The sequence below is a fragment of the Tympanuchus pallidicinctus genome, unplaced genomic scaffold, assembly GCF_026119805.1.
Source record: "Tympanuchus pallidicinctus isolate F22 unplaced genomic scaffold, pur_lepc_1.0 scaffold3, whole genome shotgun sequence".
In the NCBI taxonomy this organism is placed as follows: domain Eukaryota; kingdom Metazoa; phylum Chordata; class Aves; order Galliformes; family Phasianidae; genus Tympanuchus; species Tympanuchus pallidicinctus.
This window is the reverse complement of record NW_026294747.1, coordinates 86,534,662-86,558,586: the sequence shown is the minus strand read 5'-3', so window position 1 is coordinate 86,558,586 and position 23,925 is coordinate 86,534,662. Positions and strand designations below refer to the sequence as shown.

Genomic DNA, 23,925 nt, shown 5'->3' with positions numbered 1-23,925 from the left:
TAAATTTCTCTCCGATAGCCTAAATAGATCAAGATCCTTGAGTCTTTCATTATAAGGAACGTTTTCCAGTCCTTTCATCAGTCTCATTGCTTTCCTCTGAACCTTTTCCAGTTTTACAACAATCTTTCTTGAGTTGTGGACACACTATTCCAGAACTGATTGCATCTGTGCCAAGGACAGAGGTAACAACCATACTGTATATATCTCTGGTTCTGTGTGCATGGGTTGTACCAGACCCACGTCAACCTTCCTGTGTTCAGAGCTCTTCCCAGCCCATTATCCATGCTAGTCTTTTTCAGATCTTCAGGTGGTAGGACACTGCCTTGTGGCAGTGACTTGAAGTTGTTAATAGAACAGTGTTTTACGCTTGTCTGGACTGAAATTTGCAGTTTTTTAGCTTTAGCTTGTGTCTTGAGCAATCCATGTTCCACAGTGGCTCTCTCCTTATTTATTGATGTTCCAATCATTTTAACTGAAAACTGTCTAAAAATTTTCTCTTACTATTGATTGAAGGGTCAAAGATGGGGAAAAAATAACAGGGCCATAGAGTTGTTGGTCACTATTAAAATTACCCCCACTGATTATTATTCCCCACTTACTAAGTACATGAAAGTCAGATTTGAATCTATTTAATAGGTTCAATACTGATTTTAATAATTTTTTATACATCAAAATATTATTATTAATAGCTGAAAGTCTTTCCAGTACTCTTCTGCATTTTTTAATACTACTGAAATTATTTTTCTCTTACCAAATATATACTTTTATTAAATGGCATCTAGTTAGCCTTGGCATAATAATTTTCCATAAATTTCAGTTTTCACTGCTTTGATTACAATGAGCTGGTACTCCCAGAAACCATTCCTTATTTGAGATCAGTGTGAGGTTGAAATGCCTATAGACATTTAAGTCATCGCATTTATTCCTTTTAAGAATTAACAAAAATTTTTACATAGTTCCATGGAATTTCCCTAGTTCTTCCCTAGTTCTACTAAAAAATCCTCACTAGCTGTGCAGACAGATTCTCTGCCAAATGTATTAAAATACCTCCGTACAAATTATTCAGGTCTACTGATTTTAAAAATGTCTAGTTTTATTAGCTGCTATTTAACGTTCTCCTGTGCTACTACCGAAATAGAGCTTCATCATAATCATCCGATATGAATACATCATTTGAATTTTTTCTTCCCAAATACAGAGGAAAACTATATGAGAATGCCCAAAATAAAAAAGCTATTACAAAAAGTCCAAGTAATTTGGATTTAATAATGGAGCAATGCAATTGTTAAGATTTTTTTGTTCATAATATAATTTCAGTTCAAGGTTGTATTATCCTAATGTCTGTTTTCCCTTTGTGATCTTTGGCTTTCTTTATCAGTGCTTTTTAATTCCCAGCTTCTAATTTACATTAATTACTATCTTTTTCCCTGTCCCTTTTAGTTTGTTTGTTTGTTGGTTTGTTTGTTTTTTGTTTTAGTATCAGCCTTCATGTACTTTCTAAGTCATTTTATTACTTTAAACAAAAATATAGGTGGTTTCTTCTGGGTAGTTGCTGGGCTTTTTTTGAGATGGATTTTAAAATGCTCTCTAGCAATCTGAATTTGCCATTCAAACTATTCCTTGAATACTTTCTCCAAAGAACTGGTTCACACTGACCGTCAACTTTGTGAAAGCTGACTGTCTCACCAAATAGAGATATTGCATTGTAATTCATTTGCTCGTACCAAATGTAATGAAGATTTAACAATTAATTTATAATTATCTGACTTTTCTTTGTCATACTGAAATCTAGTAGAGTGTTGGATGCACTTAAGGAAAGTGTCATTTTTTATTTGCTTAATATAGGTGATGTTTTACTACAGACACTCTGAAGTTTCCAACTCATGTTATTATTATTCCATGCCCCTTAAGTATTTTTTCCATGTTAAGATATTTCATGACTTGTGTGGAAGAAATACAGGCCTTTAAAATTATTTCTTAAACAGCAGTGATAATTTTTCAAATGAGACAAGAAAAAGTGAGATATAAAATGTCAGGCTGATAAAAATACTGTTTGAATTATTACTTTCTAACGGAGTGTAATTTTAAAAATGTTGACACAGTTACTGAGAGGTGTGAAAGATTTAGATTACAGAAGCAGGGGTTTTGTGCATGTGTGAATAAAAGTCTGAACCTAGATTCACAGTGTCCTGTTGTAACCTGCTTATTTGCAGCATCAAATGCAGATTGCTCATTTTTAATGCTTTGAGCAGGAATGCATAACAGACTGAAAATGCAGCTACAATTATAACGATTATAGAATTCTGGAAATGGGACTGAAATTCTAGCCTCTTTGAAGTCAGTAGCTCTCAAACTGCTCGACTTCCAGCAGTTTTCGTCAAAAAAGCGCTGTTCCATATTATAAGGATTTAACTTGCAACTAGCTTCATGGTAAAGTTCATTAACTAGACCATAATTCCCAGTTACCTCACTGTGATTTAATTCTATCCTTTAAGATAGTGAAACCTATTCAGAAGTGCTATTAATTAAGAAGACTTTTTGGGAATACATCTCCTAATTCTTGCCACATAATTTCCTAGAAACATTTTTAAAGAGGAATACTGCATTGCTTTTTGTGTTGCAAGCAAAATTACTCTTAAGAAAAACCTAAACTGAATGTTTGTGTACGTTTCTAACTTTAGATAGAGTTGCCTTATAATTATCCAGTCTCATTTCTCTTACTATATATCTTGTCTATTAAGAGGAACAGTTCAGTGCATAGCATCTGACAAAAAAGGGTAAAAATCTCAGCAGACATCCTGCTAAATTGTTACCGATGATTCAACCGGTCACTAAGTAAAATTAATTAGTGAAGTTATAGGTATTTTATCAGCAAGATTACAATTACCTGTTTCTAGTGATTCTGTGCTAGTACTTTATGAAGGTATAATACGTGTATATGACAGTTCTGAAAGGAAACACCAAACATATTTGAGGAATACAATCAGTGCTAAACAGATTAACAATAGATTTGGCTTTAATACAGTAAATCCAGAGAGACTCTGCAAGCACAGGAACTAGCTACATTTTCTACACAGATGTATTTCCTACTATTTAATGTATATAAAACACATGAGTTGAATTTGTTATTGCTATTCTGTACCATGAGGAGATTCAGGGAAAAAAAATCCGTAAGCAAACTACTAAGTAAAAGAAAATAATGTGTTGCACCAATCAGACAAGTATTCACTGCAAAATTTTTTATTAGAAGACGTTCATACATGCAGGAATTCTTGCTTGATTTGTGTGAGGTTAAAGTTGACTGGGTCCATTAATATGCTCTGTCCTCAGTAGAAAATAGTCCCTGAGATGAAGTACCTGGAAAACTGGACTTTCTCTGCTCATGCTCTTTCTGATCAGACTTGTCTTTTTCTGGCAGGTTTTGCAAGCAATCAAACTGACTTAAAACATGAAAGAGAAAATAAGTGCTGAAGTTGTGCTGAAAAAGCGGAGCGTTATCTTTCTTCTTGCTCTGTTTGCCTGTGTGCACAATAAAAGGAAGCTGGTGGAGGTCCTGATCCAGGAAAGGGATTAGGGCCTTTATCATCAGACAATAAGTGGAGCAAATTGCAGACCACAAACTATTTCTCTTCAGCATGCAACTGAAGGGCTTGTGGCTGAACTTGGTGCCTTGAAGGGACTAGGAGGAAGTACAGGGAGGTTGTAAAAGATGAGCAGCCAGCAAATGAGAGATGCTTATGAAAGGTCTGCCGCTGAGCAGCAAGCGGAGGGGAATTCAGGAAAAAAATATGTAAAATTCTAAAGCTTTGATGTCCTGATCATTTGGATTAGCTCCAAAAGGTGCAATAATCCATCGTATCATTACTCCAAAGCTTTTGTTTTTCATCTAATAAGATTCCAAAGGAGAGCATTTGAGACACATGCGACTAAAGATTATACCATGTGGATTATCAAATACATCCAGCCAGTAACTAAGAACAGGACTATTTGTTTAATAGTGGTTCCATTCCATACAAATAAATGAAAGGATTTAAAAAACAGAAACAAAGACTTCCATGATCAGGGAAATAAAATCTTTCTCTTTCTGCTTTTAGTCCTCTTTTTTATCACTCAACTCTTCCTCAAAAAGCGCTCAGAGGGGTGCTGGGGAGAGGTTTTAGTATTATACCCCGTAAAATTAAAGGTCATAAAGCAGAACATTGACAAGGTGACTGAACCCCTTTGAGCTTTTGAGCTAGTCTTTGGAAGGAGTCCAGATTTTTGCTAACTCTTTGTTTTCAATCCAAAATAATCTGGAAATAATAGCTGTAACAGGAATGATAATAATGTATACCTGTAATAAGGGTACAAACTGGCTGAAATATGTCAGCTTAGCGTCTGGTACTAGTGGTATGAACTCTACCTTAACGTGATCGTTTCCTAAGAATTCCTTCAAATGCTGGGCTGTTTGAGGGCTGTTTAAAGGATTTGTGTTTTTCCAACATAAATTGACAGACACGCACAACAAGAGGACTGGAAAAAAACTGAGCAGAAATCCAACACTCCAAAAATCTCCATGGATAAACTGTTTCCCTAATAATCCCCCATTCCATATGCAAATAAATAAGATATCTATAGAAAATTGTCTGAAATTCTGACAAACTCGGTACCTTTGAAGATGCTGCAAAGCTGATCTATAATACTGGTTAACTAATTGTATGAGGAACCAGGAAATCATGAAGGCCGCTTAATTTTCTGGAGCCAGAGATTTTATTTTCCCTACCTCTAATTCAAAGTTAGTTGTTGGTTGGTTTTTTTTGTTTTTGTTGTTTGTTTGTTTGTTTTTTAATACAAATTATCACGATGTGGTGAGCTTTCCCTCTGATATTCCATATTCCTGGTACTCTCTGTGTGGGGACCTGCTGCTTGAGCCAAAGGGGCGGTTGGCTTGTTGTGTACTCCTGATAGATACTTCAGCAATGCTGCTAGATTAAATAGCAAGGGACAGCAGAATTTTAGTCATGATCCATCAGGCAGATCTGAGAGGAGCTGTTTGCCCTGAGAGAGGATAGACTTTCGAGACATATGGTGCTATAATGGGGGGGTGGGGATTTTTCAATTCCAATCCACCCATTCCGGATGAGAGAGACTGAGCTAATACCCTTGTGTATAGTGCAGTGCATGTAGCTACGGAAGTAGCGTTAAGATGGAATTTATGGACTCTCTAAATTGTTTGCCAGGAAATGTTTACTAGCTATGCACAATAAATGACTGTGAAAGCGTATTCCTGTGTTTAATATGACATGGTTATTTCCTCATATTTTGGTCGTACTATTATGATACCAATAAAGGAAACTTAAAAAAGAAAAAAAGAAAAAAAGAAAAAAAAGAAAACAAACAAGCAATGTATGTTCATATTTATGGGACTTCATTTTGGAAAGTCTGATTGACTACAAATTGTGTGGGGTAAACTTACTCCATGCACCCGTGGATACATGCCGTGCCTGCCATACTTGAAATTCAATATATGACTTATTTTTAGAGTAAAATATTTTCATCATCAGGCCAAGGTATATTTAAAAAAAAGATTTGTTACCACATCTATGAGGGTTCAGATGTATTCTGTATTTCATCCATAATAAAATTAATGTACTGGTATACGGGAAATCTACCTACCAAATTTCCAAAATGGGTACACAGCTTCACAATTTAGAAATACATCAGGCAGAACTGGATTGCAGGCCGAAATCCTGGAATTTTGCTAAAGGATGTGACCTTTACGTCCATACAACTCCCAGTTATACCAGGGACTACTGTGCAGTTTTATAGGGTGTGTTAGATTAGATACATTCCCAAACAATTTTCTCAGCTAGGAAGCGAAGTCAGAAGTTTGTCTGGTAAACTGTGCAAAGAGCTTTTTCTGTTCCTTCTCTTGCTTTAATGTTAGGCGTTCTTTTTTTTTTTTTTTTTTTTTTTTTTTTGTACAATGCATCTAAGGTCTTTCCCTATTATTAAAACAATCATTAATCTAATCGGTTTGAATCACACATTAAAGATTTCAGCCTGAAGGTATGCTTGTATTTTTTGCAAGGTTGAACACCCTCTTACAGTGTATTCATCTATCCAGAAAGTTGTTCTGCAAACGATTTTTTAAATTTAATAACTAAATCTTTGCAGCAAAGCAGCTTCTCTGTTTCTACTTGTATTTTGTGCAAATGAGAATAACTACAATAGAAAGGCATACCTTCTCCCTTGGTTACTATGAATGTAACAAGGGAGATTACTAAATAAAAATGAAGAAAAGAAAATCTGAAGTTTGGCATCTCAGCTTCAACAAAAAGTCATCTAAATGTTTTAGTGCAATAACAATTTGAAAATGCATTCATAAAAATATTTTATCCAGCAGATCTCTTTCACACATTTTCTTCAAAGTGCAATTTTCAGTTGTTTCTTTTTTGATTGTTGCCGGGGTTTGGGTTTTTTTGGTGGTTTTTTTTTTTATTATTTCCTTTTTTTTTTTAATTATTATTTCCTTTTATTCCTTTTTTTTTTTTTTTTTTTTTTTAACAAAAGGAAGAATATTATGCTCAGCTGCATACTTTTAAAATTGTTATTACAGTCTAACAATGAAGCTGATCCTGTAAAGTATCTCCCGTGAGGTTGATGGGGGAAAAAAAAAGACTCAGCACTTCTCAAGGTCAAGACTGAAGACAGTTCATGTCTTAAAATGTTTATAGGATGAACTGTTTCTTTACAATGTTTTTGGAGACTACCAAGCAGATCACAGTGATGGAAGCATAGAAAGACTACATTATTCTGTGATGGTGGTGGAGGTAAGAAATACTAATGAGAAAGAGGCATCAGGAATACCTTGGCGACAGCAAAACTTGTTTCTGCAAATTGGAATCTTTAGTTTGGATGCACTATATATACATGATTCATACCGTGGGATATTGGTTTTCATTCAACTTGATTGTTTCAAATGAAAGAGCTTTAGATGAAGTTTTTTACTGTAGTAAATACTTTTCTCAGCTTAATCCTGCTGCCTACAACTAATGAGATGAAAAATCCAAAATGCTTCCAAGGCAGCTTACCTGGACATTGTCTGCTTTATTAGTTTTAATCGGAGCTGTATTGGGTATCATGAAGGAAAAGGCACAGCTTTCCATGTATCATAGCCAAGAAGCTGACATGTCTCATGCCTTTCTCTTCCATTAGAGACATGCTATGCCTCCAGATGCTGGATTCTGGATTTAGGGGCATATACTGCTCTTGCACAAATAAGACTTGCATATGTTACGAGTTAATTCCATTTTGTTGTGTTCTCCTGCACATGGCATTTTGAAACAGTTAAGTGGAAAATATTTTTAGTTTGCCATCTTGTATTGAAATATTCTTGCATTATTAAATACAATCTAAATCCGTAAGTGATATGTTCTATGGCTAAAATGCACAAATGCCTAACAAGGACAAAATGCTCATGAGGGAACTGCAGAAATTCAGATAGTGTCTCCATGTATTGTATTTTGCATGTGTGTCTCAGGCAGCTAAAAAGCATGCCAAAAATATACCGCTTATTTGCTTCACAGCTGAGTTTCACCAAGCTCACAGTCCTAAGCACTTTATGTTTAGAAAACAGGGGATAAAGAATAAATAGGCTTCACAATTTTATTGTGGGCATCTATTTTAGATGAAATATATGAGATAGGCACCAATAAAAAGAAGAATGTGGCTCCTGAGAGTGTGCCAGAGTCTAATACGTACACTTGGATGTTGTGAAGGCTCCTCAAAGGCAGCCCCTTAGTGGAATGGCTTACTGAGCTCACCATGAGACCTATCTGTATTACTGTGCAAGTATGATGCCTAACGAAGCATAATGAATACAAATATCCTGGAAAGGCTCATTGAAGAAGCAGTACAGTATATTCACAGAACATTGATGAGGCTACATTTGGTTTTGGGAAAATAAAATAAATTATCCAAATAAATCTATTTGTCTCCATAAGGTACTCTGCATGGACTGTTTTTAAAGATACTGCAGAAGTTGTCTAATTTTTTAAACATCAGTAGTGTCAATGGCTCCAGAAAACTTAACATAATTTCCTGAATATGGTCATATCTTTGAAACAGCTACGATTTCATCTTTTGTGATCCTCCTCTAAATTAAGCTAATATTTTTAAAGTAAATCTAGCTTGCTGTTTTTAATTTTTTTTTTTCATAAGCAAAAACGTCAAAATCTAAAATGATCATTTCAAAAAATGGTTACTTTGTATTTGATTTCTCCTCCTCGGTATCAGTTATTGGCGTTATCTTATATTAACCACTGAGGGCTACAATGCAGCTATGCCTAAAAAATTACAAAAAGCTACATGTGATTTTTTGCTGTTTCCTACAGCTACTATTAATTAAGGTTCCAACCCCGCGAATGCTTCTAGTCGAGCAAATTGCCGTGAACGCAGACAGGACTCTGTAAAAACGCAGAAGTACTCCCACGTGAAGCAAGTGAAATGAATAGAGCCTGAGCTCCTCGGGGTGATGAATATCATTCTCTCCCGAATACTCGCTAGTTCTGGCTTTCTGCTCTGAGTCTAGAGCTCATCACGCTGTAAATCACAGGCATATATACCTGCAGAGTAGGTGACATAATCCCAGCAGCTATTAAAACCTAGATACTGTGTAGATATTTATTTATGCTTGGTGCATTCATCTATGCATATGTGTCTTTTTCTCATTCCAGAGCTGAGAAAATTAGAAGTGGCGAGGAATATACACTGCGAGCTGCATTTTCCTCATTAATGTGCAAAAGAGGTGATGAAGATTAGGGACTTATCACGCTGCTACCATCCCCCAACAGCAGCAGAATTATGAAATATGCCCCCTGCTGCTGGTCCTAGAAGGGCCCAGGAATGTCAGCCAGGGATGATAAATAGCTCAGGTAATTATAGTTTTTTCTTCTCTACTTTCGTCTTTGTAAAGTAAACACTCTATTTATTTGTTCGGTAAGCAGGAGTAAGTCTTAGTGTGAAACATTTGATGCACAAACATCTGAGTCAGCTGCATTTTTTATTCTGGATGATCAAATATCATCAGCAAAATATTAACTGCACAGTATGAAATAAGCACTGGTAAAATTTAAAGGGTTTAAAATGCACTTAATCCTGTTTCCATCTGCATCTGTGTGTATTTTGATGGGGGATCCGGTGAAATGTCCTTTGTGTAGCTATCAAAATCCACAGTGCAAACTTCATTAAATAATGAAATGAACAATATGAAAAAAAAAAAGCCTTTTTCCCTCTATGATTAGTAATTTTAATAGGAGAATTGACTGAGTATAGTGTCTAACTGTCAAGATCTGAAGAAAACAAAATGGAAAACATATTTTTCAGGCATCATTGGCTTGCCTGCACATGCGCTTCAAATACATTTTTAAATACAATTGAGAGATATGGATCATTAAAACACCCTACAAGGATTGAGATAACTGTTTTTTAGGTCAGAGTTCTTAAGCGGAGATAATACTGAAAAGAATTGAGCAGTTGGTAAGTTGCAATGTAACATGCAGATTGGGAAAGAAATGGCATTGTGCAAGATAGTTTAGTCTGCAAATGGATTATCTATTTAAGACGTACGAGCGCACACCATGGATTTGAAGAGAACTTGTTCTGGGGCTTTTGAGTATCTAATGCGGAATGCAGTTTCCCCATAGTTTAAGCTCTAAAAGCATTCCTGAAACATCATCGCTCAGGTGTGAAGCTTCAAGTACATTCACCATTTTAGTATTTCATCAGTTTATTTAAAATAAATAAGAAGCGTAAGATATTTTACTGGCTGGAGTGGGTTGGCAAATCACATAACTTTTAATGATGTAATGCAAAGTTGTAAATCATTTTCAGTGAGGGCCTCATAGTTCAGCACAACTTTTATGTAATATACTAAATTGCTGGCATAGCTTTAAAATTTGTAATACTTGGAGATCATGAAAATTAGAACAGAATCCATATGTATCCAGGAGAGGTAGCTGAAAATATGGATTCGGGCTTAACATTTTTATAGATATGATGTAGTCTTTAAACCAAAAATTGTGTCTGATAAGTGTTAAACCAATGCACATGTAAACGTTAAAAAGAGTGAACTGGAAGTACACCACAGAAATGCAGTGCTAAAGTTATGTGGTGCACTTTGTGGCAGTGGAATTTCTCAAAAAAGCACCCCTGATTTTCTGGTGAGTCACCAAGAAGACACCGATACACCATCGATTTATGAGTGGTAAATGCAGTTATCAGTGTCTTTAACTAGGCAGGGATTAGGCATTTCTGACAAATCAACCAACCAATTATTCATTCTCTGGGTGAGGATTTTCAGTTAAGGCAACCAAGCATCTCTGAAATAATGCATAATCCCCTGGCTTTATTGCTGCTTGTATCTGTAGGTTTCCATTGCAGCACAGGTATCAAGAGAAATAATTATATTGCCTCCATGGGACTTAAGCAGGGAAAAATTAGGAAAAAGGAAGACTGAAAATAAACATACATCTGTTGTGAATCTGGATTGACTCTAAGGTTAAATAATGATGCCTGCCTTCACCAAATTGCCATGGAAAAATACGAACTGATCATAATTACAGTACAATAAAATCTCGTCCTCTTGCTTTGGTAGGCTCTTGAGTACAATAAAATCTTTGGCTAAAATAAACTGAATTCATATTTGTTAGCTTTCTCTTTGACAGTAAGGAGAACGATCTCAAATGGCATAAATTGCCATCTTTTTGCTGACTTCAGCAAAGTTAGGGCAGTTTACCCTCATCGAAACAGTGGTCCCCAAGTAGGACCGTCTGATTTCCTTGTCCTATGCACACTGCAAATATACGAACTGCACACCAGAAAGAAATGTTTGAGAATTTTACTTACATTCTGGCATTGCTTGAGAAGATGGTGCTTTTAGCCTTCAACGTAAAATACCGAACGAGGCTACAGAAGTCCTAAAGCAAAGAAATTGCGTGCTGGTTCATTCAGGTCAATTTTATATGATCTCTTTTGCCATAAATCGTAAGTTAAAAAAGGAAACAACAACCGCAACCAAAAAACACAAAGCGAATGCAAATATTAGCCCTTATATGAAAATATAAATGATGTTCCAAACTGCGTTGGCTCCAGATGTTTTTATGAGTTAAACGGTTTACTGTTTTCATATTTAAAACATTCTATTTTTTCACTTGATGTTATAAGCTTTGGGCAAACTTGCTGGCATTGATTTAAATAATGCTTTTGTACCATATGTAGGTCAAATACACATTCTAAAAAGATACAGTATGAACAAGAATCCAACCATTTACATTGAGAGGTAATAGCTGCTTTACACTTTCTTCAGTAATTATTGCACCGAGAAGCTTTGCACTGGAGCTTTCTTTGAAAAAATCACAAATGTTTACAAAGTATGGCATCACGTAACCATAGTTATCCGATAGCTCCGTTCAGAAACTTTCTGGATTGCTCCAGTAAATGTCTGTTTATTTGCCTCATCATGAGTTGCCTGTGTTTGCGTTCTCCTTACATCGTTTAAAATGAAAGCACAACGCTTCATTGAGGTTTGCATTTCCAGTTCTTCTGTGCTTCAAAGTGCTGATGGAAGAAGTGCTAAGAACACTTGATGTGGGACTTGTGTATGTAGTGGGGGTCACCAGCGCCAAAGGAAATGCAGCCTCACATATTCACGTCTGGTTATGAAGCTGATGGCAAAGACGTTGCCATGCCATTATGGCTTTGTTACTGCATTCCTTTTATATTTTTTCTTTTTCTCTTTTATTTCTTCACCTTTTCAAGCCTCTCCTACCTCTCTCTAAAAAGCACGATTTGGCTCCATCTCTTACCTTCTCTTGGAAACCCAATCTTTCTCCCTTCCCCTCTCACCCTCTCGCTTTGCTTATTCCCCCTTTCTTATCCCGCGCGAGAAATCTTGTGCGGCCATCCCCTAGAATTAAAAAAAAAAAAAAAAAAAAAAAAAAAAAACAGGGGAAAAAAAAAAAAAAAAAAGCACTTTCACAGCGCTTTGGGTCCGGGACTTCCCCGTCCCCTTCGCATCCGTGTCGGTGTCAGAGCTCCGGCAGCGGCCGCCCTTGCAGGACGGGTCCCTGCATTCCTTCCCCCCCCCCTCTTCACCCCCGACCCGCACGACGGCGTCTCGCCCCCTCGGCCGGGGCGGGCGGACTGACAGCAGCAGGTTGGAGAGCCGCGGAGCGCAGCGGGGCCGGGCGGCCGCTCCTCGCGCTCACCTGGGGCCGCCCGCGGCGGGGACATGAGATCGGGGCCGGCGGGGCCGGTGGCCCCGTGATTTGGTGGCACACCCCGTTGCGGGGACAGCGGCATCACCGCGCCCGCGGCCCGGCGGGTTCGCGGAACCAAGAGCGCTTCAGCCACTGCGATTTCTTTGTATTCTTTTTTTTTTTTTTTTTTTTTTTTTTTTTTTTTTTTAATATTAGAGCACATATTGAAACGATAAACACAATGAAAAGCACAAAATATTTCATCAGTGTTGTAACTGTATATTTCCTTTATTCTGAAGAAATATCAAGTTTTGAACAGTGCACAGAGGCAGCAACTTCTGCTTTGGACGCCGCTCTCTTTTTAAAGACCGCATTGTTACAGTTAAATCTAGAAACAATTCTTAAAAAGCATTAGATGACAGAAAAGGGGGGAAAGTCTTACCGTCGAAAGACTGCTGCAGGTTCCAGCTCAGCCTGAAACTGCAGGGAAAAGTGGAGCAGCTGCTGAACAAAAGTTTTAGATTTTTTTTTTTTTTTTCAGAAAGTCTGCAAAACTAATTTCCCACAAAATAGGACTCAATTTCCGTTTAAGAAACCAGCTCTTGCAAATCTCAAACAATTCCTGATTTTTTCCAATGGCAATTCAAATTCATTTTATCTTTCGCACATGGACCCAAGAGTTTAGACTGAAAAGGGAGAGCTCTGTGCTCTGTGCTTTCTTTCTTTTTTTTTTTTTTTTTCTTTTCACTTTAAGTTTGGTTTGCGGGGAGGAGGAGGAAGGCAGAGCGAGGAGAAAGGGCAAAGGAACTCAGCATTTCAGCAGTGGGCATCGCTTTGAGCAATGATCAATAAGCGCTTTATCCTAGTTTAAACCCACGTACAGCCTTCCTCGGGGCTGCTGCTAATCCCACGACACGCGCAGCCCAGGCTGTCCCTCTCCAGGTTGTCCCACGCTAAAGACTGCGACGCAGCAAACGAAGAAGTTGAGCAAACTGCGCTTCTGGAGGGGCAGGGGGCAAGAGGCGACTTGTCTGTGCTCGAACACACGTGGCAGCTCGCTGAGCACCGGGTGTTTTATCGCAGACCCACACACGCTGGGGTTCTCCTGTCTTTAAGGCCGAGGTGTGCGGGCAGCCTCGCTCAGCCAAGCCAGGCCATGCCCAGGTGCGCTGAGAGCTCAGGTGGGGCTGCAGCCCCGCGCCCTCCAGGCGTATTTGATTTCGCCCATGTACTGCACCTCGCTCCTGCGCACACTCCGCGGGGTGTCCTTTATCGCTCTCCCTTCTTTCCAGGATGGGAAAGGGGTGGGGAGGGGTGCGGTGATGGCCCCGTGGGGCCCGGCCGCCTCCCGCCTTGCCCCGTATCCCTTCGGAGGGGGGAGCGCACAGCCCCGGCGGAGCGGCGAACGCGCTCCCCGCGTCGAGGGGGAGGAGAAGCGGCCGTTCCCCGCTGGGCCGCCCCCGGCCACCCCACCCCACCCCACCCCACCCCAACCCAACCCCCCCCGTCTCCGCCGCCGCCGCCCGGGGCGCGCAGCGCTGCCGCCCGCTGCCGGAGCCGCTCGGCGTGGGGATGGCGCTGGCGTTTTGGAGGGAGTTTGCATGTGGTCAGTGCTGTGCCGCTAAGCCAGCCCCCAGCTCACATTACACACTACTGTATTTATAACCTCTCAGAGCCGTTTCCCCCTTCAAGCAGTTCTCTGGGACCACCTTCTATTGGCTTCAAGCTCTCCCACTTCTTGACATCTGAGCAGCTCTGAGAAAGGCTCATCTAGGTCCGAGTGTTTATGCAGCGGAGACTGGCCGCTAGGGCTAAAGACCTGGATTATCTGAGCTCAATTGCTTGCTGCAAAGTCTGTCGTTGCCGTTTTGGAAAAAAAAATCCCAGCCCCGATCTGTTTACAGTGAAAGTTGACAAAGGGTGGTGAAGTTGGATCCTTCCTAAGCTCTCCTGCCTGGAACCTGAGACTTGCATGCCATGGATCACACACTCTTTGGCTGCCTGCGCAGCCCCCATGCCACCGCGCAGAGCTTGCACCCTTTCTCCCAGTCTTCTCTTGCCCTGCATGGAAGATCCGACCACATGTCCTACCCCGATCTGTCTTCTTCTTCTTCCTCTTGCATAATAACGGGATACCCCAATGAGGAGGGCATGTTTGCCAGCCAGCATCATAGGGGGCACCACCATCATCACCACCATCACCACCACCACCACCAGCAACAGCAGCACCAGGCTTTGCAGACGAACTGGCACATCCCTCAGATGTCGTCTCCTCCCGCCGCGGCCAGGCACAGCCTCTGCCTCCAGCCGGACTCAGGAGGACCCCCAGAGCTGGGCAGCAGCCCCCCCGTGCTGTGTTCGAACTCCTCCAGCCTGGGCACTACCACCCCTACGGGGGCAGCGTGTGCGCCGGGGGACTATGGCAGGCAGGCTCTGTCCCCGGTGGAAACGGAGAAGAGGTCCGGCAAGAGGAAAAGCGACAGCTCAGGTAACGACGGCTTTCCCTGTTGGGTGGGAACCCGGGCGGAGGGTACCGGGGAGCTGCGCTGCCGGGTCCCGGCTGTCCCATCCCGGCCCGGCCCGGCCCGGCCCGGCCCGGCTCGGCTGCTTTCGCCGCGGGGCTGCCACGGGGCTGCCATCGGCCGCGTTCTCGGGATGTCCGTCATTAAGGGCAACTTTATTAGGGCCACGGGGGGGAGAAATAAAAAGGAAAAATCCAGCACGTGATAGCGCATGAAGTAGTGAAGGTGGCGGCGGCGGCGGGAGGAAAGTTTCCATCCGAGCGAGAGCTGTTCATAGTTTCGGTGAGGATTTTAGGATCTGGCTCCGCGTCCCCTTCCCCCTTGTCGATCCGCCACCTCTGCCCCAAAGTTGGGGACAGGACGCGCTCGGTGCCCCCGCCCTGCCCGCGGGCTGCGGCATTGCGGCTCTGCGGAGGGAGATCGCAGCGTGGGGCTGCTCGGGCCGTTCCGAGCCTTTTGCACCCTGTGTGTAGGATCTGGATATGCGTGCCGCTCAGTCCTCGGGAAGGGGCAAAAGCTGGGGTCCGTCAGCCAAACGGGAGAATGAGAGCTTTAGAAAATTGCTGGTGCCGGGGGCAGAGGGAAGGAAGGAGCTGTCTGACTTTTCACAACACCACAACTCTTGCTTATAGATGAGCAGAAAAACATACAGAGCAGCGGTTATTTTAGGAGGGTGATTTGGGAGCTCTGGGCTCACAAAAGCCCTGACATAATTTCTGCTTAAACCGACGGAGCCTAGCAAGGGCAGCTCTGACTAAAGGCGTGTGGTGCAGGCAATGCAAAGATGGCACATGCAAACCAAAGGGCCATCAGGGATGCAGCGAGGGGGCAGTGGGCACTTGGAAAGGAGGACGCGGTGCTCCGAGAGCTCCAGAGCAGGCGTCGTAAATTGTTTGTTATCAAGGAAGAGAAAGTGAAAGGCTTTTCCACATAGCTGTGGAGTTCCCAATTGAAACCGTGACCCCTTGCAGTCAGAATGTTGTTGGCTCGGTAGAGTGGTGAGCGATTGGAACCATTTAAGAAAATGACCCTGAAGGATACCATCATTACATTAGTAAATTATTTTTATTTGTCATTCAGGATAGGCTTAGTTGAGTTTTATCTTATGTAGCCGGGCTGAAAAGTCTTCCAAGAATGAAAGCTGTACTTTGTCAAACAGCAGTGGTAAATTCCATCGATGCATCTTCCTTGTACTTTATGAAACAAAAGGAATTGTCAGATTTTTGTGAGGTAGAAGTGCTACAATTTGAGTCCCTGTTACTACTGAAAAATAATTGGATGCCTGTCCTGTTGGTGTAAGGATTTCTTGTATTTGTCAGCGTACTTAAAGCTGAAGCGAAAAAAGGAAATGGGTCCCTTTCACTGTCAGGGAAGTATCTGTATTGCCTTCTGTTTATTTAATTTTGCGATGCAAACCAAAAAAAAAAAACAAAAAAAAAAAACACTGAGGAATGTCACAGATTGTATCCTGAAGGGACTGGAGCCTTCCGTTGGATTTAGTGGACACGAGTGGGAGCCTCGAGTTGTGACTGTGCTTACACTGATCGCGCTGTGCTCCACACATCACTTTCTGAGACTTTCAAAAGACCAAAGCAGGTAACTGCTGGTTGCCCCCTCCTCTCTCTGAGGAAGAAAGCATTTTGTCCATTCACTCAATGAGGAACTTCTAGAACTGAAAATAAGCACCTTCTGACAGCAGCTGGGTAGCTGCAATGTCTTTGGTCTTTCCTCAGGAAAAGCCAGAATTTTGGACAACCATTTAACCCCACCCCTTTATTAATCCTAAACTCTGATGCTACTTAATGCCATCCTAATGTATGGCAGAAGGAACTGTTGTTAACTTGCTGCATTTCTATATCTGCAATCCATAATTGCCTCTCATTAAATTAAAAATCACTCCCTTTATTTCTCATTAATCTGCTTTTTTAAACAAATGACCATGCTTTAAAGCATTTTATCCCCCCCCCTCTCCAATTTTTGGTGACAGATTCATCACACTTGGAACCACTTCAATAGGCGTTTGTATAAAATCCTTATAGTAAATAACTAAGAAGTAAAGAGAGACTGTTTAAGTTTCACTGCCAGTATTCTGAGACAATTATTAATGCTCCTGCTTATTTACAGATATATTTCCTGCTCTGAAGCATATCACATAAAGCCACAGAGTGTTCCGTGTTTTCTTGAGCGCTGAAGCTGTTTCGTACGTCAGATGTGCATTAACCTTAGGCCACCCCTTCCTTGCACTGCACTGCTTTCATCCCTGCGTTACCAGATCAGTAACGATGATTCATAAAACCGAGTTTATAGATAGTTACAAGAAAGTGAAACGTCAGTGGTACTTGTGTCATTTATCTCCCAAACTAGTAATTGTTGCTTAGCCGTGTAGATACTCCAAAGAAGTATCTTCTTTACCAGAAGCAGTGCCCATTTTTGCTTACTTGTTGTAATGGCAGGAGGGTAATTCTTTCAATTAAGAAGGAACTCCAGAAGGCAAGCAAAATATTGGGCAGTGAGCCGTGTGCTTGTTCCTGTGCTTGCTCTTTTTCTCTGAAATTCACATCTTGCAGAGGAATGGAAGGAGAGAGCCACTGTTTGCGCTACGCTTTGTTACACTTTCGTTTGGAAGCAGAAAGCCAGGTGAAATGTGCTTTGATAGTATTTCCATGTAATCTGCCTGATTTACAGTTCTCTTCTGCCTAACGCAGATTTTAGGAATACCCTTAGAAGCTATTGACTCGGCTGCTAAAGGACAGGGTGACACTGCCAACTGTTCTTGTTATAGAGGTCTGGGAAACACTGCTTGCTTAACCATCGACTCATGCACAGTACAGTTGTCAGTGTCTCTGTGTTCTGCAGTCACTCTCACTATCTGAGGACATTCCTTTCAACCTGCATAGGCCCAGCAGTGACTCAGTAGATGTACAGGCAAGCTGGAGGGATGCCCTCAGGTCTATAGACACAAGATTTCTGCAGTGAGTATTGCCATCTGCAGCCCTCCTAGCTCAGCTCTGCTTATGGTGAGGATGGTGGAGGAAAGTGGCGATAATAAAACTGAGGATAGGTTGCAAGTAAATTCACTTATTTTAAAGCGCACTAATGGTCAGGATTATCTGTGTGCTAATGAGGTGCAGATGAAAACCATGTTGAGTGTATGAAAAACATATTTTTGGAGCTCTTTCTTGCTTTGTGTTGTGAGTTGTTCTGTATGGTATATTTTGATTTATTATTATAATTTTAATTTCTCCCCTTCTCATTAGCTGCTTGTGACTTTTAAGGCCATTTTCTTTCTGTTTTTTTATTGAGTAGGTTTTGTTTCTGAGAAGATACAGTACATACCAGATAAAAAATTACTACTGTGATTGTGTCAGTTGGCTTAGTTCAGTCCCAGATTTGTTAAAACTTTGCTCAGGAGAAAAACCTACATAGAAGTGAAAACTGACTTTACTGAGAAATGCAAAAAGAAAGTGAACGTATCTTAAGAAAACCTAAAATTCAGTACTGAGCTGCAAAGTTTAGGGGAACGTGAGTCCTACTAAAGAAGCTCTTCTAGGCATTGCTACTGCTCAAACATGGAATTATGATAGATATATAGATATATATGTTAATAGGAAATTCGATTCTAGTGAATGAAAGTTTAACGTAATTAAACACACCTCCAGATATGAGAAGTCTTTTTTTAAAATATTTTTTATTTTTTTATTCTTAATTTGACGTGGAAAAATGTTTCTATATGGCATAATTTTCCAGTGGAAGGCTAGCAAGTAATAATGTCCATTCACATTTTTACTGCATTTACAATAATGTCATATAGAAACACTACTGTTAAACCTACAAAAACATCTCAGGAATCCAGCGTTTCAGTGGCTGTTCTGCTGGGTTTTGTTCATTGAGAAATCATGCAAAAAGAAAACAGTACTCTTTTCTCCAGTGCCTTAACATCTTTTATAACCTACCTATTCTCAACAAGCATGCAGTAAAAGTAACATCTCCAGAGAATTTATTTTAAACACAACTAAATACCATAAATCATATGCACTTGTTTGAAAGCAGGTCATTTTGATAAATGATTGTAAATACTGTGAAATCATTGGTTTTGAGGACTTCTGATTGGTTTCTGAAACACATCAGTAAGAAAAATGAGCTAAACACTTGTAGTCAAAAAGAACTGTGTAACTGATTCATCAATGTGTCTGTGCTTTTCAACATGGTTGTAAACGGAAGCAGGAAAAATATATAATAAAGCACAGTTTTTCTGAAAAGAGTTAATTTGTTTGGTATCCATTATCAAAGTGTTGCTTACCATTGTACAGGAAAACAACATCAACCGAAAAGACATTGTAGATTTCATAAATGAAGCAAGTTCCAAATGTGGTGGACAATAATAATGATCTTAGGAGAAAAAGGGTCAGACTAATTAATTAGCAAACATTGGGTTATGCCATGGGGTACTTGCTCAATCATTTACCTTACGAAAATTGCTGTACATTCACGTTCTTCTCGAGAAATACAATCTTCAAATTTTTAGATCTGTAAACATTTCAAACACTATTTTACTGGTAAATTTGAAAAAAAAAAACAACCCTTTTTCCCATTGCCTAAAACTAATTGTGTCAGGGCAGCAATAAATATGTATTTCTGGCTATTTACTTATATTATTCAGTACGATTTACACTTCCCCCACCCATATAAGCATTGAGGTCTCAATGTAGCTGTTCTCTGGAGCACAAATGTTTTTGTGAGAAGGTCTGTTGACTCCAGTGCAACTCTTTAAGCTCTGGAGGTTTTTTAAGCCATTGGAGGTTGACTCTGTTACTCTGGTCTGAAACTTTTGGCACAGAAATGTAACTTCATGTTATTCTTTTATTATTTGGTATTAAGCACTATCAAGGATCCAGTCTTCAAAGCGAAGTCACAAGGGGTCTGGATGAGTTAGAAACGTGGTGCTAGAATCAAATTGCAGAAAGAGATATGGACACGTGTGGATTAAAGATCGGAGCAGCCTGGCAGGAGAACTGCAAATTTCAGTAAAACTTACTCAAGAAATTGTGACTGTAGTTATCCTTTATTTTTTAAACTAATGTAGTATGATAGGGAAAAAGCAATGCTTTACAATTCTTCCAAATATTGATTGATGAAATACTAGGATAGTTTGAGCATTGCTAATCCTGCTTTATATACATAAAGCGAATTTTAATTTCATTGGTTTTAGCACCCTCGGGCAAAATTTAACCTGACATATTTAGCGTAGCTTCTCTAGTATTTTGCACAGTAAGTGATCAGATTCCGGACTTTTGTTTTTGTTTGCTCTCAGACTTATTGCCTTTTCAGATATGCTGGTTATTTAATAAGTAGTTTTTAATTGAGCCTTTTAATCTGCGTAGAGTTTGCCATTCGTAAATGTTCGTTCTCCGGTGATAGGATTACTCGATGTGCTGTACCTTTGAAATTCTCAAGAGTAGGACTGGGTTCTGTGCCTTGAAATTTAAGGGAAGGCGACATTATCTTTGCTGCTGTCTGCTAATAATCTGATATTGCTCATAGCGTTATTGCTTCCAGCAAAGACAATGTTACATCACACTATAGCGGCCGCTGTAGCATGTTTCTTTCAGTATTGGAATGAACTTTATTCAACCAGTTTTGCTAGTCTCCAGAAGGGAAGTGAAATAAGTCTGCTTTCATCTACCAGAAAGAGCAAAGTTGAAATCCAGTGATAAAATGCTTTAGTGTAGTTTTAGTGTAGTTGGGTTCAGTCTTTTTTTTTTTTTTTTTTTTTTTCATGCTATTGTGTGTCCTTGTTCTAATACTCTTAAGAATGCAACTTGAAAGGACGTTAAGGGAAAATCATATTTTTAAAATATAAATACTTGCATATGTCGCTAATAAGGGTCGTAACTAAAATAGTGTGGTGTTAGAAAAGTTTGATAAACAGTGCTCAAGGCTACTTCATTACATCAGAGCACAGCTGGGCACCGAACCCAGCCTTAGGATCTGTTTTGAGCCTGTGCCCCACTCATTTATTTTATGCCTGTGTTGCTAGTCCGTACAATGGCAGTGCCAGTACCCTCCTTCCATTTGCAAAATGCTATAAGCTCTTATTAAATGAAAAGCTTTGTATGAGTGTGCGCGTACTTTTTTAGGAGACTTTAAAGACTTCCAGATCTGCATCACCATTTCTCAAGCACTACTGGTGGCAGGGTATGAGCTATGAGCAGCATGGGGCATAGCCACATCACAGAAAATCTTTTGCCCACTACTCAGCAGGCACTGATATCACCTTTGCTTCTGGCTGCATAGGCGCATGCAACAAGAAGTCATTTAGACCTCTAAGCTTTGTGCCTGGGGTCTCCAGTGACTTGATGGCTGCTTTTGAATTGGATTTGATGAAAGTTTGAATTCAAAAATAGCCAAATGTGACAGTGGTACATGCGTGTAGTCCACACTTGTATGTATTTGAAGCATTTGAATCACCAAAAATGTTATTAAAATAAATGATTTATAAACATATGTGTTCAGTGAAATTTCACCTGGAAGAATCTGATGACAGAACTCCCACTGATTTTTGATAGGGCCAGATTTTAAGATGTGTGTTCTTACTGTGAATGTAGCTTAGCTTGGGCAAAGGAGGCAGACCAGATAGCCGTGATTGTGCTTATGTTTTTTTGTGATCTGCTGTGCTTCCATGGACAACAAAGAGCGCAGTGAAGGAACATTCATTTGAAGAAGGACTGTTCCCTTGGGTCTTAGAGGTGGAAAAAACGTGTGCTGTCATTATTTAGTAATATATATCAAAAATCTGTATCCTGTGAGATGTTCACCTAGCCCATATCCATTTGAAATGACATTTTAGTAGATAAAAAGTTAAATTTATATCACAGCAACATTGGTCAGTCTGGAATTAAATATATGTCTGGAATATCGCTAACACAGTTACACTGTTATATCCTCACATTCACTGAGTTATGCAAAGTGGAAAAAAATCATTTATATAATGTGTTAAAACAGTAGAGAGTTTGGTGCCATTACATGAGGATCTGCTTCTTAAGTGTTCTAATAAACATTGTAAATAGACAATTTAGACTGTCAAAATTCTACTAATGTTAAAACGTGAACATTAAATGTGCAGTATTCATTGTAGATGAGAGAGGATTTCCTTCATTTTGAGATCTTGGACCTCCAGGAGACAATAGCATGAGTTTATTTTCCATGTAGATTCCTGGATTTTATAGATTCCTGGATTTTACAGATTCCTGGATTTTACAAATACTTTTAGAGGTAGGTTACTCAACTGGAAGTTATGCATATTACTAAATAGGCACACAATTTATACATTAAAGGAACAATCAGAAATCACATTTAGTAGTTAGCATTTTGTTGTATAACGATTTATGTAATCATTCAATACTATGCTGTCTGCAGTTACTTGAGCCTCCTGCTAATTACCTAGATAAAACAACAGCTGAACTTTACATTTAAAATTACCTACGCCAAACAAGCCTTGCAGCAGTAGAGCAAAGGGTAATTACAATGCGTGAACAGAAGAAAACATACACAAAAACTTAACATTCTTTTGAAAGAGAACTTATTTCGTACTTGAACCTATGTTTCCTTTTATCTTTCTGTTCAACAAATGCAAAAAACAAAATAATTGACCAAACAACAGAAGAAACAAGTCTCAAAAGAATGAGGCAAATCTTTCATGTATTATGGAAGAGCATAGTTTTACTAAACCAATAAAATCTAGTGCATTATGAAACTTTAACTGGAAGCCAAGTAATCTTTCTCTTTCTTTCTCTCTCTTTCTCTTCTCTCTCTCTCTCTCTCTCTCTATCTCTCTCTCTCTCTTGCTGCCTTCTTTTTCTCTTTAGTTTTTTCTTTTTTTAATTTCTTCCTTGAACTTGAGAAAAATTGGTTGACTGAGCATTATTTTATAGCAAATGGGATATGAAAAACCAAAACTGAAACAGATTACTGCAAGCTTTTAAAAGAAGTCCTTCTTCCTTTTGCATTCTCTCAGATCTATAATAGCTGGGTTTTTTTTTTATTTTTTTATTTTTTATTTTTATTTTTTAGTGAGAAAGTTCAAACAAATGCTGCTTTACATAAATTGTGTTAGATGCACTTCAGAGTCCTTTGCCACCATTGTGAGTTTTAATTTGACTGTGATCCTACAGTGATGCCAGTATGTGTAATTTTGGATGTTAGGAGATGAATGGAAACCTGGGTGTGCTGAAATGGAAGTTAACTCCTGACTGGAGCCACGGCTTCATATCAAGCATCAGTAGTTGCATTACTTTGATATGAGCACATCTGAAGTTAAGTGGATGTTTATACATTTTGTTGAATTGGGGGCATAAGTAGCTTAAATTTACCAAGTGGAAAAAAGACCCCACAACAGTTTCCTACTTTGGCCCTTCTAAAAATAGATACTAAAAATCTGTTGGACATATGTGAAGCAACAGCGTAGCCTTGAAGGGAATGGAGAGAACTGTCGGGTTTTCTACCTGCCATGGGAAAAGTGGCATATCCTAGAAGTCTGCAAAGTATGGAGAGTATGTGCAGTGACTTCGTTGGAATGGGGGGTTCTGAAACACAAGTGTGGCTCGTTGGGCATGTGGGTGTCCTGGTTGCTCTTCAAGCCTTTCATTTTCTTTGGAAGTGCTACAGACCCCATCCTTTTACTTGTGGACAAGCAAATCCTATTGTTATTATTTATTATTTTTTTTAAACTATGAACAGAATGATAGAAACAGTGACTAAATAGCTCCTAAAATCACAGAAATATCAGCTGTTTTAATGAAAAGAACTGGAGTCAGATGCTTTAATAAACTGTAAGATGACAGATATTTTGAGGCCTCGGTACGCTGAGCTGGTAACAATGATGTGAATGGAAACCCGTGTGGTTGCGGTGATGTCGACTACTCGAAGATGCAGTGTAAATCCTTTTGCTTACAACAGCTGACAGTATTTTCTGTCAGAAGAAAAGAGCAGTCTAATGCAGAATAAGGCTTGTTCACTCCTTTCAAATTGGTACTTTGTGAAGTAGAGTTTAAAATCTAGTACTAGTCTGCAAGGTGATCAGCATGCTCACCTTGTGTGGGATTTAGGAAGAACCAAGAACACTGCAAGCCTTTTGCACTTTGAAATTACTGTGATTCACTTAAAAA

At 39.6% G+C, this 23,925-nt stretch overlaps 1 protein-coding gene across 1 annotated transcript in view; it reads left to right on the top strand.

Annotated features, from left to right (window-relative positions):
* The first annotated feature begins 13,812 nt into the window (after positions 1-13,812).
* Positions 13,813-23,925, top strand: part of MEOX2 (mesenchyme homeobox 2) — a 52,980-nt gene continuing 42,867 nt past the window's right edge. The window contains exon 1 of the mRNA XM_052694591.1: positions 13,813-14,727. Coding sequence (XP_052550551.1) covers positions 14,217-14,727 — 511 coding nt within the window. The 5' untranslated portion in view covers positions 13,813-14,216. The remainder of the gene's footprint in view (positions 14,728-23,925) is intronic.